Source organism: Thrips palmi, unplaced genomic scaffold (genome assembly GCF_012932325.1).
Source record: "Thrips palmi isolate BJ-2018 unplaced genomic scaffold, TpBJ-2018v1 HiC_scaffold_19, whole genome shotgun sequence".
NCBI classification, from domain to species: Eukaryota; Metazoa; Arthropoda; class Insecta; order Thysanoptera; family Thripidae; genus Thrips; species Thrips palmi.
The window spans coordinates 8,572,091-8,588,698 of NW_023144628.1; the positions used below are offsets into that span (position 1 = coordinate 8,572,091).

Here is a 16,608-nt window from a genome sequence, read left to right on the forward strand (position 1 = left end):
TGCGGGGTCTGCGGTCACTTTGATGTGATTACCTGCTTTGTCGACTCGCTCGTGAATGTGTTATTTTGTTTTTTTGGCGGGAAAAGTTTTGACCGGCGGGCGGCGAGGCGACGACGGTGCCGTAATTTGGAAGGCCTGGTGCTGACAGTGCGTTGGGCGGCCGGGCCGGGCCCCGCGGCGCCGCCGGGGGTGGTGGGGCGTTGCTGCTCGCGGGGCCCGGCCCGGCCCGGCCGTCTCGCTCGCACTCCTTCAGGACTCCCCGTGAGTGCGAGAGAGACGGAGCGACGCTGTCCCTGCATCGGCCTGCGGGCGGACAGCCTCCGAGACAAAGGGCTGGCTGCGTGGGGCTCCGGCGGCGCGAAGGATGTAATCATAACGCCTGCACTGCAAGGGCCCTGCCTGCGCCTTGCTCGCCCTGCTTCGCTCGTTACCCTGTCGACGCTAATCGGTCCGCGTCAGCGCCTTCCAGAAAACAACACACTGTAAATTCGGACGACGCAACGGGACGGCCCATAAGTCCCACGCGAATTCCTCGTAGTGGGAGATACGTTGCACTCCTCTGGGTGAGACTCCCCATGAATGTGAGTGAGACAGATATGGCGCGACGAATCATTCGTATTTGGCTTGGCGCGCGCTCGCGACGCCGGAAGTCGAATCGAAGAAGGGCCCAAGTCATTCTGCTCTTTCATGTTTTTCGCGGTCGCGCCGCCGGAAGTCTGCAGAGAACGGCGCTGCATTTATTGCGACTTTATTGTTTTTCCGCGCCAGTGGGGCTAGGAGGGCGTCCCACGGACAACAGCAAGAAAGTCGTCGAGAACGGAGATAAAATAAAAGGAGAGTGGCTGACTTTTGTGTTGTTTTGTTTGCCGGCCTGGCGGCGCAGCGGCCGGGCCCTCATATTCCGAACCCCCTGAAACCGGGGCAGCGGGGCAACAGCGCAGCGCCACTGTACTGAGTGCGTCGGTATTTTATTTCCCCCGCGAAAGGGGGAGGGGACGGGAAGGTGGTTTGGTTGGAATGGAACATCTGCTCCCGCGCTGCTCCGCGCTGTCGCACCGAGTGTCACGTGACCGCTCAGGGGTTGACATAAATCGAGGGCACGCTCCCCTACAATTTTTTCTTATTTCTATTTTTTGTGGTTTTTTTCGCTTTTTTTTTTGCTGTTGTGAGCTGCTGCCGGGCTGCCGTTTTCGGTGCTGCTGGCTGACTCTCCGATAATCTTCACCCTCGCTGCTGGGCGCTACCATTGGCGGTGTCCAGGCGATGCCCGGGACAGGACGAAGGTGCTGTGTCGGCCCGGCCCGGCGGCCGGATGGCCGTAGCAGTGCGTAGCAGGCCACGGCGGTCTTGGCCGCGAGCAGGCTGCACCGCTGCACCGCTGCCGGGCGCTCGGTGCGCGCGGTGCCGCTTGCAGCGTGGCGCATCCGGCGGCGCGTCGCGCCACGCCCAGCCAGCCGTCTCATTCCGAACGCTGCTTTGTCGCTCTGTCTCTCTCGCACCCCTACGGGCCGCCCCATGAGTGCGAGAGAGACAGAGCGACGAAAGTAGTGCTCGGAATCAGACGGCAGCGCCTGTCGGCCCCGCCCGGCCGGTGTCGCTGCAGGCAGGCAGCCAGCCAGCCAGGCATAGGTAAGGACCACGGGAAATAATTTCGGGGCTGGAAAACAGCGCAGTGTTATGGAAATCCAATTCCCGGGCATTGTAGGCCGTGAATAAGGAGGGCATTCGTTGCCTTCGCCTTGCCCCCGGCGGGAGGAAGCGCGACACATCCGTGCAAAGGCTTTCCGCGGCAGGCCGATTCCGAGCGGTGCGTCTCTGTCTCTCTCTCTCTCGCACTCACACGGGACTGCCGCCGGCCTGCACACCACGCCCTCGCCGGAGTGTTTTTCTGAATGGGATTTCGGCGGCTGTATTGCCGTATTCGCAGCTGCAGTGAGAGGTGCGTCACTGTGAAAGGGTAAAAAAGGAGAGGCTTGAAGCAGTGGCGTGGCGGCGGAGGGTGGAAAAACTTTTGTGTGGAGAAGTGTCGGCGCGGTCTGTAGCGCACTTGTCATAAACGGCGCGCGAGTGGGAAAAGGGGTTTTCGCTTTTCCGAGAACTGGGCTGGTGGTCCTTTTACTGCCCCTGTCGGCCGTCGCCCAGTCAGCCGCACAAAAGTGGTCCTTGGCGATGACTGTCAAAGCCGAGCAGCAGACTGAGTCGTTTCCGTCGCGCTGTCTCTCTCGCACTCACGGGGCGTACCGTATAGGTGCGAGAGAGACAGAGCGACGAAAACGACTCTCGGAATCAGCCTGCAGGTTTCTGACTTTCAGACACTCGCCGTTCCGAAGATTGGACACGCGACTCGGTCGTGGGTGGCGGTGCGGCCCCCCTGCCCTGCCCCGCCCTGCCGTGCCTCGGTCTGCCTGGAACGACGTGAAAATGAGAGTGTTTTTTGCTGCGCGGCGGCGGTGGGATTCGAACCCGGGCCCGGTGTGTCGTACCTACCTCCGGGCTCGTCGCAGTCAGCGCGGACAATGAGCCATTTTACGCGTGAGTGCCTGACGGGCCTGCCGGGGAGGGCGGGAGGGGAGGGGAGGGAGGGGAAAGGGATCTGGTGACGCCCCCTCCCCTCCCCTCCCCTCCCGCGCCGCTCGAGTTGACGGTGTGACCACTGTCGCCCCGAATGGAACCCCTCGGGAAGGGCTCGCCTTTCATCCCGAGACGCGCGCCCCCCTGGGCTGACTCTGTCTCTCTCGCACCTGCACGCGACGCCCCGTGAGTGCGAGAGAGACGGAGCGAGAGCGCTCTGCTCGGCTCCAGTCGGCTGATCCCGCCTCTGATCCCATCCGGGCTCGGCGACGCCACGGCCGCCACGGCCAAGCCACCATGGCGACGGCCCGAGGGGCCCGAGGACGCAGGGCTGACGCGGGGCCCCCCAAAGGTGACAAAAACAGAAGCGATTGTTCTCGGGCTGAGCTGAGCCTCCTCGGGCGGAAGCGCGCCCCGGCCGGAGCGGACAGCGCCTCCGTCGCTCTGTCTCTCTCGCACCCCTACGGCGCGCCCCGCGAGTGCGACAGAGACAGAGCGACGAAAGGTCGGGCGGGGCGGCGGCGGCGCTGGAGCCGTGAAGGTGTTGCTGGAATTAGAGCTAGCGGGCGGGGCGTCGAGTCGGACAGTCGGAGCGAGTTGGCGGTGGACAAGCCGACAGCCCGACGGGCTGATGGGGTCCCGGAGGAGAGTCGCTTTCGTCGCTCTGTCTCTCTCGCACCTCTACGGGACGCCCCGTGAGTGCGAGAGGGACAGCGCGACGGAAACGACTCTCGGAATCAGTGTGCTGGCGCCGACAGGTGCGCGGCGCCGCGGAGTCGTTTCACACCTCGAGGTGCGGGGACACACCTGGGCACAGGTCGGGGAAGGTGCTGATTGGAAATTCGTCAGTAACATCACGGCCCAGATTTTTTTTTGCGCTGGACTGTACTCTTCGAGGTACTTTCCTCGAAAATGTAAACAAATGGATTTTTCGCTGACCTTGGCTCGTGGCGACGCTGGCGACGTGACCCCGACGGCGTGGAGCGCCCCACGCGACCTGCTTGCTGCTCTTGATGTGCTTGCTGACGGCCCTGTTTGCTGACGCCGCCCTCTTCGTCGTGTTGCAGGTCGTGACGACGCCATGCGGCCCTCCACCAGGACCTCCGCCAGGACCCCGACGAGGGGCGCCCTGCCGTAAGTACACTGTCGACGACGCTTTTTGATGCGTCCTAATAATAATGATAAAAATTAGAAAGGGTTGACTGACGGCGTATTAATGCATGACACAGAGCGCAATATCCAAGATCCAGCCGCCGGTCCGATTTATGGTCGCGTTTCCGCGCTCCTCGAACAAGCAGCCTCGATTCTATTTTCGAATAAGGATATCGTGGGGACGCGTGCGTGTGTATGTGTTTTAGGACGTTGTGTGTGTAGTACGTAAGTGTGTGTGTGTGTGTGTGTGTGTGTGTGTGTGTGTGTGTGTGACTGCCAGACACGTTTTATAGTGGTTCAATTGTTTTCCACGCACTGCACGCACTGGGTCGGAATGGGCCGAACGCCCCGAAACAAGCAAACACGACGTAGTATGGCACGGCGCGGCGCGGCGCCGCGTCCAACCGACGGCGGCCCGTGGCGTGGCTCCGCGGGCCCGCGGGCCTTTGGTCCTCAAACATGTGCTCAGCCGGCCGAACGGGGGGGGGGGGGAGGGGGCTCTTTTGGGTCGCGGGGGACGCCATGGCAGCAGACTGACTGATTCCGAGAGGGCGAGTTCCCTCTCGCACTCGCGGGGCGCCCCGTGGGGGTGCGAGAGAGACAGGCCGACGAAAACGACTCTCGGAATCAGTCAGCCTGCTGCAGTCATGGCAGCCGTAGCAATGCGTAGCGAGCACGCCCCGGCGCCGGAATGACGCCGTCGCAGTGGGATAATTAATTTGGAAATCCCGAACGGAGAGGAGAGGGCCGCTGCAGTGTGCCGCGCGGACGGCGCGAGCAGCGCGAGCAGGGGCGTTAAGTTATGGCGTTTAATGTGTGTTTGTGTGTGTGTGTGTGTGAGAGAGAGAGAGAGAGAGAGAGAGAGAGAGAGAGAGAGAGAGAGAGAGAGAGAGAGAGAGAGTCATCAAACGCTTGAATGAGACTTCGTTTATTTTTGGGAGGGTAAGGGGATGACGTGGTCCCGCGTTTGAATTTTTCATATGGGCCTTGGCGGTGCCCGGGGCGCCCAGGGTCGGCGGTGGCGGTGCGCGTCGACGACACGGGAAGTGCATACATACAGTGTAGGTACACTCGGCGGTGACGGGACCACGTGGCGCGTCTCGCCTGGAAGGGAAGGGCGTGGGCCGGGAATGTAGCTCAAGTTATTCACATTGTGCACCGCCAGGGACCGCCGCACAGTGGGACAGAAGAGAGAGAGGGGAGGGACAGAGCGGCCGGCGGTCATTTGTCGGCGAAATTCAAACGCGACACGGCGGCGTGACGTGACCGCGGCGTGACTGTGCATGCGCGGTCCGAGTGACGCAGTGACGCGCCGCGCAATGGACCGTGTAATCACTCCGGCCGGGCCGCAGACTGATTCCGAGAGTCGTTTTCGTCGCTCTGTCTCCCTCGCACCCCTACGGGACGCCCCATGAGTGTGAGAGAGACAGAGCGACGAAAGCGACTCTCGGAATCAGTCGTCGGGCCGAGGTTGCGGGGTTCTTGTGCTCGTCCAGCGCCCCCGTACGGCCCGGACGCCCCGGACGGCCCCGGACGTCGGCCTGACATTTACATGTGCGGCGCGGCTCACCCACGACCGGTCTTCACACGCCCTGATTGGCCACGCTGCAGCGCTACAGCGGCTTCTGATTGGTCCGCAGGCTGGCGGCGGCACTGCTGCTCCTCTTGGTGGCGCCCAGCTTGGCCTGCCCCGAGAGCTGCGCGTGCGACCTGGACCGCAAGGGCCGGCACCGCGTCCTCTGCAACACCGGCGACGGCAAGGACCCCATGCCGCTGCCCGGCCCCGGCGACCGCGCCGAGGTGTTCGAGGTGGGCCCGCCCCCCGACAGGCCCAACTACTTCACCATCGGGCCCATCTTCGGCCGCCACCACCGACAGGTGAGTAAAGTCCTTGGTAAATGACGACTTCTGTTACTGATTCCGGTGCCTCTTCTTGTTGTTGTTCACTCTGCTACAATCTAAACCATTCATATTTCGAGCACCAACAAACACCTTTCACAATTTGCTCTGATGACTGACTGTCGTTCTGCAGCTGGAGGAGCTCCACATCGTGCATTCGAACCTGCCGGCCATCGGCCTGCACTCGTTCCACAACCTGCCCAACCTGCAGGTGCTCAACCTCACGCACAACAACATGTCGGCCGTGGTGGAGCACAACTTCAGCGGGCTGAAGGCGCTGCGCGACCTCTTCCTCAGCGACAACCGCATCGAGAGCGTGCCCAGCAGCGCGTTCCACCACCTCGAGGACGTGCGGAGGATCAGTCTGGCGAGGAACCGCATGCGCGAGCTGTCGTCCAGGATCTTCTTCAAGCTGGCGCACCTGCAGGACCTCGACCTCAGCTATAATCCGCTCCACGAGCTCAACACGGACGTGTTCCGCGACGTGCCGGTGAGTCAGCGGGTCGTCCCTTTGGCGCAGAGGATAGCGCGTTGGACTTCTAATCCAAAGGTCGTGGGTTCGATCCCCACAAGGGATGGGTGCAATTTTTTTTCTTTTTTTTTTAAAATTTTTTTAAATCTTGGCAGCAATAGCATTTGCGTATCCAGGGGGGTAAAACGCCTAGAGCGGAGGCATAGTTTGACGTACATTCCACGTTTATGAATGCAAAAGGTGCGAGGATGACCCCCTGCTTTTTACAAGGAGCAATAAAGGCGCGAGGTGCAGGTTCCGGGTTTGATTACCAACTTACATATATGTCGCGTTCGTGTGTTTTATCATTTACTTCCATTTTCAGGAGCTACGCGTGCTGCGGTGTCGGGGCTGCGGCGTGTCCGCGGTGAACAAGACCCTGTTCGAGGTGCTGCCCGACCTGGAGGTGCTGGACCTGGGCGACAACAAGCTGACCGCGTTCACGGCCGAGTACCTGGCGCCGCTGAAGCAGCTGCAGGAGCTGTGGCTGGACGGCAACCAGCTCGCCGTGCTGCCGTCCGGGGTGTTCCGCCACAACGGCCAGCTGCAGACGCTCGACGTGTCCCGGAACCAGATCTCCAAGGCAAGTCCAAGGCCGCCGCGGGGTCCAATTCACCGTTTCTGTGGCCTTTCATTATGGCGACAGAAACGCCGAGGTCTAGAGCGGCGCGGTCTCCAGGGCCTCTTCCAGCGCGGGGCCTTGCCGCCCCGTGGGCCCTGCCCTGGCCCCGCCGCCTTGCCTTTGTCGCGTGTAAACTCAGGATGACAGGGTGTCGACACGGACGCGGACATGGGGGCCCCGCCGCCGCGTCGCCGCGTCGCCGCCAAGCCGACCATGCGGGTGTCGGACAAAGTGCATGACACAATGCGTGGCGCGGTGCATGTATGACACGCTGCATGGGCGGCCCGGGCAGCTCGGCGGTGATTCCACGGTGATTCCACGCCGAGGTTTGGACGGCGTGCTGCAGCACGACGGGGAGGGCGGCGAGGCGGTTCCAGTCTTGTTTAGCGACTCTGGAGCTCAAAACGAGTCTAGAGTTTTGACCGCGTCCACCGGTCACTGTGAGTGTGAGAGAGACAGAGCGACGAATGGCTCGGCAGGGCTTCATCAGCGCGAAAGCCCGCGGCTCTTCCCTTCACCGCAAGCGCCGCAAGCGCCCTTCTCCCTCGCCCTTCGGCCCCCGGCCGCCCTCGGCCCTTCGGGGCATCGAAATGAGAGGGCGAGGGCAGTACAATGTCGTGGGCTTTTTGCAGCCCGTTCCGTTCCGGTCCGGGCGGGTCCCTATCGGCATCGCGCGTCCTCGTCGCACTCGTCGCCCTCCAAAGGGCGGCCGTGAGTGCGACGAGGACGGCGCCCTGCGGTCGCACGCCCTGATTGGTCGGTTCGGAGCGGCCCCCTCACCGTCAGGACGCCAGCCCTCCCCTCGCCCGAAGCTCTTCTAGGGATCGCACACAATTACGGAGGGTAATGAAAGTCCCGTGTGAAAAAATTTCATGAAACCTGTCGGAATTGGGCCTGAATGAGGCCTGAACGGTAAGACAGCGACAAGACCGTTTCCACACGGGATTCCGATGGGATTCAGATAGGATTCAGACAGCGGTCAGATGGATAAGGCACGCCAGAGGCAGCCTGAAAAGGCCCTGAAGAGTGTCTGACTTCCGTCTGAAAACGGCCGTGCAGGCGTCTGAAAAGTGGTCACTTTCCAGGCGCCATTCAGACGGGATTCAGACCGGATTCAGACCGATTCATGAGGCTGCATGAAAATAAGGTAAACAGAGAGGGCCCGCTCGGACCGGAGTCGAACCCCACGCACAGAGCGTAGAAGTCCGACACTCTCACCGCTGGGCCAGAGCGACGAGATATGGAACGGTCGGGCACGCGCAGCTCATAGCGCGCAGCCGAACAGCGCCAGATGCAGCACTGTTGTCTTCAGGTAAGTCGCACATGCGACACTTGCCCCTTTATTTTCCGACACGTTGACATCGTCATATTTGACGCGGCGTGCTTTAATGCGCTTGTTTATAAATGTCGATGAATTCCAGACTGCACGCATATGACTACCTCTCTAGGGCGTCAGACAACAGTGCTGCATCTGGCGCTGTTCGGCTGCGCGCTATGAGCTGCGCGTGCCCGACCGATCCATATCTCGTCGCTCTGGCCCAGCGGTGAGAGTGTCGGACTTCTACGCTCTGTGCGTGGGGTTCGACTCCGGTCCGAGCGGGCCCTCTCTGTTTACCTTATTTTCATGCAGCCTCATGAATCGGTCTGAATCCGGTCTGAATCCCGTCTGAATGGCGCCTGGAAAGTGACCACTTTTCAGACGCCTGCACGGCCGTTTTCAGACGGAAGTCAGACACTCTTCAGGGCCTTTTCAGGCTGCCTCTGGCGTGCCTTATCCATCTGACCGCTGTCTGAATCCTATCTGAATCCCATCGGAATCCCTTGTGGAAACGGTCTTGTCGCTGTCTTACCGTTCAGACCTCATTCAGGCCCAATTCCGACAGGTTTCATGAAATTTTTTCACACGGGGTACTACCCGGTCCCACAGAGTCCCCCCTCCCTTCCCCGCCCTCTCAGTCTCAGCCTTTTTGTGTCTCTTCGCCGCCACTCGTCGTCGTCGTCGTTGGCTTTATTCGGCGCAGTGTCCCAACGCTCCAACCCCGCAGCGGTGCGGCTTTTCTGGGAAAGACGAAAATACCGACGGCATTTTTGTTTTTCGCAGTGTACTCGGCGCGAGAGTGGTTTTAGCGCAGCAGCGCGGCGCTGTGGATTTTTCGGAGCCAGCGTCGTCGACGCGCTGCGCTCCGGGGAGGCTTTGACCTCTTGTTGCCGGAAGCGGTACTCCGTCACAGGTCGAGCTGGGCGGGGCGGGGCGGGGCGGGGCGACCCGCGTGACGTATTACCATATTGACGCGGTGGGAGCAGGGGAGCATCCCCCGCTATCAACAGGCCCGATGGGCCGTGGAGCGGCGCCAGCACATGAGCCAGCAGACTGTTTCCGAGAGTCGTTCTCGTCGCTCTGTCTCCCTCGCACTCATGGGGCGCCCCCCTGCAGGTGCAAGAGAGACGGAGCGACTCTCGGCATCAATCTAGCCAGTGTGCTGCTCGCGGGCCGCCCCTTTCACACAGCCCGTTAATAGCATGTAAATATGAAACACGACACGAGCAAACGCCGAGAAAAAAGGGGCAATTGCGTGTAAGGTCCTTTGCTTCTCATAGCGTTCACCCCCCGCGGCGGCGAGGGGCGCTAGATTAGTTCCCTAACGTTGTTCATCCTTTTGGTTCCGCTGGCTGCTTCAGGTGGAGGGCGAGGCGTTCCCGAATTTGCGCGCGCTGCGTGACGCTGGACGTTACATTAGTTCTCCGGAACGTTGTTCTTTACGTTTGGTTTTCCTGGCAGGTGGAGGACGAGGCGTTCCTAGACCTGGTCGCGCTGCGCACCCTGGACTTGGGCTACAACCGGCTGGAGAGGCTGCACGCCTCCGTGGTGGCGCCGCGCGGCGAGTCGCTGCGCGCCCTGGTGCTCGCCGGCAACGTCATGACCACCGAGGAGCTGGCCAGGTGAGCACGCGTCTTGTTTTTGTTTCAGTTGGCCGTCGCACAGTGGGCCCGAAGACCGGCGCAGGCGGTCAAAATAAAGACGCGTTTTGAGCTCCTGAGTCGCTAAATGGGGCTTGAACCGAACGTGTGACCCCAACAATGGATTGCTCTCCGAAAGAGGAATCCGTTGGTGGGGTCACACGTTTGGTTCGAGTCCCATTTAGCGACTCTGGAGCTCAAAACGCGTTTTGAGTTTTGGCCGCCTCCACCGGTCTTCTGGCGCACTGTGCGTCGACTTCAAAGGGTGGCGTGGTTCGCTAACTCGTTGCTGCTGCAGGCTGCTCCGCGGCGTGCCGCACCTGACGCGCCTCAGCCTGGCGGACATGCGGCTGCGCTCCGTGCCCATGGGGCTGCTGGCGCCGCTCCGCGAGCTGCGCCTCCTCAACGTGTCCGGCAACATGCTGACGGCGCTGCACCCCTCGGCGCTGCACTCGCTGCTCAAGCTGGACACGGTGGACGCCTCCAGGAACCACCTCGTGGGGCTGGACGAGCAGAGCCTGCTGCGCCTGGACGCCGTGGAGCTGGTGAGTGTGCACACTGTGAGGTGGACGCACTGACGACGGTGATGGTGATGATGGTGGGCGCGATGAGGATGCAACTGTCGCGGGTTCGAATCCCCGCCACGCGGATGAGTAACACGTTATTGGCGTCGTTTTTCTTGATTTTATTGTCCGGGCCGCCCGGCGATAGCGTTTACTGCCAGTAAAGCGCGCGCCAGTTCGTGCCGCCTGCGCATCACTCATCTCGTGTGTGTGTGTGTGTGAGAGTGAGTGTGAGGGAAAAGTAGGGGGCGTCGGTGTGTGTTACGCGACGTGACTGAGCGTGACGGGGTGGCCACCGCGCCCTGCTGCGGCCTCCCTCAGGTGGGCCTGGGCCGCTCCGCTGATCGTGTGAGCCGGCCAAGTGTGCGTGTCTGCCTGTCTGTCTGTCTGCCCCTGTCTTGACGACGTGCCGCGCTGCCCCAGGTGCTGCTGGACGGCAACCACTGGTCCTGCGACACGTGCCACTTGCCGCCGCTGCTGAGCCGCGTGGCGCGCAGTGCGCCCACGTCGCCGCTGCGCCGCCTGCGGTGCGACGCGCCGCGCTCGCTGGCCGGCAAGCCGCTGGCCAACCTGGAGCTGGAGAGCCTCAAGTGGTGCTCGGGCGGCATGGGCGTGGGGCCCGACTCGCCGCGGTCCCTGCTGTCCGCCGACTCGCAGCTGGGCGTCATCGCGGCCGCCGCCGCCGTCGCGCTGCTCATCCTGGCCGGCGCCGCCCTGCTCGCCGTCGTCGCCTACTCCAAGCACCACGCCGACTACTACTACACGCACGTGAGTACACTGGTTATGCCGGCGTCCGTCCTGAATCAATACGGGGTTAAATTGGACGGCGGGCTGCGTCCGCGGCGCTGCAGGCACTGCTTGTCGCTTTGTCTCTCTCGCACCCTTACGGGACGCCCCATGAGTGCGAGAGAGACAGGGCGACGGGAGCGGTGCTCGGAATCGGCCCGCTGTCGCCGTCCTCGTGGGAAGGCCGGCGGCGCGCGGCCGCGCGGAGGCAGCCCCGTCTGTTTTGATGGGATATTAATAAGGCTGTCAGTGATGAGGGCTGCCTGCTGCGTTCCCGGCGCCACTTTGCGTCGCACACCTCCGGGTCCTCGTCACGCCCCTCCCCCTCCCCCTCCCCTCCGTCGGCACCCTCGCTGCGCTCGCTGCACCCGCGCTGGGGTTGACGACTGTCCGATGAGGCAGGCGTATCGGATCCGAAAGCGACACGTTTTCAATCGTGTATCCGTCTCCCTGGCCCCGGCGCTCGCCCCTCCCCCCCGTGTCCCTCTCCATCCAAGAGTGGTGCATTAGCGACGAGGGCGCCGGCCTGCCAGGTATCGATGCCATTCCGGACAATATTGGGAGATTTTAATTAAAGAGGCCCGGGCGTTCTCGGCGCGGGGGCGGCGCGGCGCCGGGGGCTTTTATTAAGTTTCCCGTTTCATTATTATATCCGGGGGCTGTTTTCTGGTTTATGCTTTCCGAGGCGCGATGATACAGATTGCCCGATCTTTATTTTCACTTCCTTGTTTTTGCCCGCAGGAGGATAAGCTGGGCCCGGAGCGGGAGGCCATTTTCGAGAACATGGGCGCCGTCATCGACGACCGAGCGAGCAGCAAGAAGGCGCCGAAGCGGGTAAGTGCACTGAAAAATTAAGGGTGTACTCTGTGTGTACTCGCAGTACACACGTGCGTGCTGTGTGTGTGTACTCGGTACACACTTAAGTTTCCAGTGTCCTCTGGGTGAAGTTGGGGCGGCATCTTTTCTCTCTAATCTCTGTCCCCCCTCCTCTCTATCGCGCTCCGCTCCGCGGTGGAAGTCCGCGGGGCTGCGGGCGGGCGGCTCTGCCCGGCTCCGCCACTGCAAACTACTGGTGGCGGGGCGGGCCGCACCCGGTGCTGCAGCGGTAGGGGCTCAGACGGGACGACCCACAACTGCCATAGTCCGCCACGCGGCCGTGGTGCGGGTTCAAATCCCCGCCGCGCGCTCGGCTTTGCTTTCCGTTTGAGTCGCTGTTATCCGCTTGATCCGTTTCTGTCCGGGTTAAAACGCGTGCGAAGAGTGCGGTATACACGGGGGGTGCGGCGGCCCTCGCTGCGGCCGGCCGGGCGGTGGAGCGCGGAATATGGCCTGCAAGCCGGGGCTTCCCGCCCGCCGCCCCGCCGTCCTGTTCCGGTCGGTGCGTGGCCCGCGCGGCCCCTGTGGGGCGTAACTGTCGGCCGGCCGGTCGCCCTTACGTGCTTCTCCGCGTCCACGTAATCCGGCCCTGCTAATGGGATTGCCGTTCGTTGCAGGTCACCATCGCCACCATCGACGAGCTGACCAAGGACCCCGAGCTGCACGGCCTGACCAACGGCGCCTAAACCGCCAAACCGCGAGGCCGCGACGCCGCGGTACGCCCCGCCACTGTCGCGCCCCGACGCCAGCGGCAGGGCGCACCGGACGGCGCGGACGTTGGCCTGACATTCAGGAAGGCTGTGACCGGAGCCGAAGGGCAGACGGACCCAGACGGACCCGGACGGACCCGGAGAGCGAACCCCGGTGAAAGGTTAGCTCCCCGAAGACAAGAAGTCCGGGCCGTCCGGGCGGGCCTGACCTTACGGCAGGGCAGCACTGTGCCATGAGTTACCACGTGAGAGGTGTAGGTAGAGCGGATGTAAGACTAAGTTATTCTCGACGTTTCTTGCGCGCTGGTTTTGTGTTATTGTTTTGTTTCTCGTCCCACCCCTTGTGGGGTCAAGAGAGTGAAATTTTATTTATTGCTGGCATAAATGTTTATAGATTTAGAAAAATATTATTTCATGTTCTTTTTTTTTGTGGCCATTTTTTTTTTCTTTTGTAAAATTTGTACGTGTTTGTATAAATGTGCTTCGTATTGGAGCAGTAGGTTAAGAGTGTAGATTTTTTAATGAAAAGAATTCGTTTTGTCGTTGTACATAAGTTCCTAAAATGTTTAATACCCGTACATTTTGCAGTGCGGAGCTACGCGGGATTTTACAATTTTTGCAATGGTGCTAAAATCATTTATTATAAGACTTCATGGCCGGAGCAGTTTGTATTTCCTGGTAATTTATTTACTACCTTTTAATGTGATGCAGGCGATGTAGGAATCAAATGAATGTTTAAAATCATGTGCAGTCAGTTGACTTGTCAACATATCTATCTCGTCCCCTCGAGCATTCAGAAAGAAATTTCTGTATCAAGTGTTTTGTATGTTCTGTAATTTTGTTATTTATAGCAAAGCTATATGTTGTACATAGCTTTTTTTGTACAAGACTCTCATCTCAGTTCTAAAGGACTTTTAGTTTACTTTTAATTGTATTTTATGCCTGAATGCGTACAGTGAATGTGACCAAAGAATATAAGTGGTTTCTGATTGAATGATTGTGGGTCATGTGTCAAGAGACCAGCTGATAACTGAGGAACTGTCGGTTTGTTTGTTCAAACAAACTTGAAATAACCAAAAACTTCAGCATGATCCTGAGTTTTGCTTTATTTTATGTTCATTCCTTCGGGGACCAAATTATTGTACATAATCAGTGTTGTAGGAAATCATACACAAATCTCATAGTAGATTAATCATTGCTGTCATGTGCTCTATTCATACTGTTAAGTTATTGTCAACTTATAAAACTCAGCAAAAGATTAAACTTTTATCTCCTAGCGTTTTTCCTAGTCTAATTCATCCCTAGGAAGTCCACTGGAGACACATAAGGGTGCAAACAAATTAACATCAGGGAAAACACGAACGTTAAAACAACGATCAACTTGTCAAAACTAAAACTGAGCCTCGACGGGCCGGGGAAAATAACACAAACAAACTAGTTCGAACATTGTCGAAGCGTCAAACGATAAAAACACGAAACTAGACGGGACGGCGGCTGCGCCTTACTCTTCCTCGCCTTCGCCCTCCACCGAGTCCATGGCCACCTCCTCGTAGTCCTTCTCCAGGGCGGCCAGGTCCTCGCGCGCCTCGCTGAACTCGCCCTCCTCCATGCCCTCGCCGACGTACCAGTGCACGAAGGCGCGCTTGGCGAACATGAGGTCGAACTTGTGGTTGAGGCGCGCCCACGCCTCCGAGATGGCCGTCGTGTTGGACAGCATGCACACGGCGCGCTGCACCTTGGCCAGGTCGCCGCCGGGGACCACCGTCGGCGGCTGGTAGTTGATGCCCACCTGGTCGATGCAGAGTCAAACGCCGGGTCAAATTTTTCCCCGCGCCATTTCTTAAAGATGTCTTTTTATGTATGCAGACTTAGTCCTACGGTACCTTGAATCCGGTGGGACACCAGTCGACGAACTGGATGGCCCTCTTGGTCTTGATGGTGGCGATGGCGGCGTTGACGTCCTTGGGCACCACGTCGCCGCGGAACAGCATGCAGCACGCCATGTACTTGCCGTGCCGCGGGTCGCACTTGACCATTTGGTTGGCGGGCTCGAAGCACGCGTTGGAGATCTCGGCCACGGTGAGCTGCTCGTGGTACGCCTTCTCCGCGGAGATGACCTGCCACAAGGAAGGGAACGGCGTGAGCGAATTCGCGCGAGGGAAGTCCCAAGCAGCCTAGTGCATCCAGGCGGGGATCCAGGATCCTTACCGGGGCGTAGGTGACGAGCGGGAAGTGGATGCGCGGGTACGGCACCAGGTTGGTCTGGAACTCGGTGAGGTCCACGTTGAGCGCGCCGTCGAAGCGCAGCGAGGCCGTGATGGAGGACACGATCTGGCCGATGAGGCGGTTCAGGTTGGTGTAGGTGGGCCGCTCGATGTCCAGGTTGCGACGGCACACGTCGTAGATGGCCTCGTTGTCCACCATGAAGCAGCAGTCCGAGTGCTCCAGCGTGGTGTGCGTCGTCAGGATCGAGTTGTAGGGGTCCACCTGGTGAACAGGACGGAAAACGACATCAAGTGTATTCTCCAATGAAAAGATATTTTTAATTTTGTTTGGGGGTTTATGTTTATAGCCAACCACTGCGGTGGAGATCTGCGGTGCAGGGTACACCGCGAACTCGAGCTTGCTCTTCTTGCCGTAGTCCACGGACAGCCGCTCCATGAGCAGCGACGTGAAGCCGGAGCCGGTGCCGCCGCCGAACGAGTGGAAGAGCAAGAAGCCCTGCAGCCCCGTGCACATGTCCGCCAGCTTCCGCACGCGGTCCAGCACCAGGTCCACGATCTCCTTGCCCACGGTGTAGTGGCCGCGCGCGTAGTTGTTGGCGGCGTCCTCCTTGCCCGTGATGAGCTGCTCCGGGTGGAACAGCTGGCGGTACGTCCCGGTGCGAACCTCGTCTGCCAGAAAAGTAACACGCTGTTGATTGTGCCCCGGGTCACAGTGGGCCAGATGATTGGTGCAGGGAGTCAAAATGCTGGACGCGTTTTGAGCTCCAGAGTCGCTACATGGGACTCGAACCGAACGTGTGACCCCATCAATGGATTGCCAACCCCGCGGTGACCCGACTCACCGACGACCGTGGGCTCCAGGTCCATGAACACGGCCCTGGGCACGTGCTTGCCGGCGCCCGTCTCGCTGAAGAAGGTGTTGAAGGAGTCGTCGCCGCCGCCCACCGTCTTGTCGGAGGGCATCTGGCCGTCGGGCTGGATGCCGTGCTCCAGGCAGTACAGCTCCCAGCAGGCGTTGCCGGTCTGGCACCCCGCCTGGCCGACGTGGATGGAGATGCACTCGCGCATCTTGAGCTTCTTCGGGTTCTGCTTCTAGGCGAGGACGACGGAGTGCGGGGGCGGGGCGATGTGTCTCGGTGCGCGGACGGCAGTCGAGTGAGGATCAGGGAGAGTTGACTCAGTTTCCCCAGCGACGACAACAAGGATTAGCCAAGCCGCCCCCGACAATCGCCATCAGCCCTCTCTCCATCCTTATCCCCGTCGCCGCTCTCTCTGTCTGCCACCTTCAAGGTGTTACAGTTGAGGCTGCTCCTCGAGGAAGTGAACGGGGCTTACTCCTTTGCGGAACAGGGGCTTTCTTGCCTCCACCTCTCACGCTTGACCATGCCTCCGTTAGGTTGGGTCGGACCCAAAGAACACGAGACACACACGAGGTGTTAAAAGAAATCAAAATCACGTCAACGACCGTCAAGGCCACATATTTTTTTCCTCGAAGTTTTCACTACAAGCACCCATGTTGACATCAAATGACGTCACATTGAGTGTTCTGTGGGGGGAGAAGTCCGTTTGCCGGCCGGCTCTGTTCATGACAAGGCGCCCGCCAGTCATTCCCTCGCCGCTCCCGGCGATACCCCGCGCCTACCGAGCCGCGCGCCCCGCGGCGCTACTCCACGCCGCAGCGGCGGCCGCGCCCAGTGGCGCGCTCTAGCGGCGCGCGCCGCACACGGAGCCGTCA

The 16,608-nt window shown here is 60.3% G+C and overlaps 2 protein-coding genes and 1 non-coding gene across 3 annotated transcripts in view; 2 read left to right on the forward strand and 1 right to left on the reverse strand.

Moving 5' to 3' along the window:
* The window catches only part of LOC117645827 (insulin-like growth factor-binding protein complex acid labile subunit), a 34,683-nt gene extending 20,754 nt beyond the window's left edge, over positions 1–13,929 (forward strand). The window contains exons 3-11 of the mRNA XM_034386276.1: positions 3,639–3,705; positions 5,364–5,601; positions 5,756–6,112; positions 6,459–6,716; positions 9,535–9,695; positions 10,012–10,258; positions 10,700–11,044; positions 11,804–11,896; positions 12,556–13,929. Coding sequence (XP_034242167.1) covers positions 3,653–3,705; positions 5,364–5,601; positions 5,756–6,112; positions 6,459–6,716; positions 9,535–9,695; positions 10,012–10,258; positions 10,700–11,044; positions 11,804–11,896; positions 12,556–12,624 — 1,821 coding nt within the window. The 5' untranslated portion in view covers positions 3,639–3,652 and the 3' untranslated portion in view covers positions 12,625–13,929. The remainder of the gene's footprint in view (positions 1–3,638; positions 3,706–5,363; positions 5,602–5,755; positions 6,113–6,458; positions 6,717–9,534; positions 9,696–10,011; positions 10,259–10,699; positions 11,045–11,803; positions 11,897–12,555) is intronic.
* On the forward strand, positions 6,128–6,200 carry Trnar-ucu. The gene has a single exon. It is a non-coding gene; the product is annotated as a tRNA-Arg (tRNA).
* On the reverse strand, positions 13,737–16,516 carry LOC117645828 (tubulin alpha-2/alpha-4 chain-like). Its single transcript, XM_034386277.1, has 5 exons — positions 15,716–16,516; positions 15,226–15,542; positions 14,857–15,135; positions 14,532–14,765; positions 13,737–14,437 (listed from the first exon to the last, which is right to left on the reverse strand). Exons 1-5 carry the CDS (start codon positions 15,939–15,941, stop codon positions 14,150–14,152), a joined length of 1,344 nt encoding a protein of 447 aa, XP_034242168.1. The 5' UTR covers positions 15,942–16,516; the 3' UTR covers positions 13,737–14,149.
* Positions 16,517–16,608: the final 92 nt, after the last annotated feature.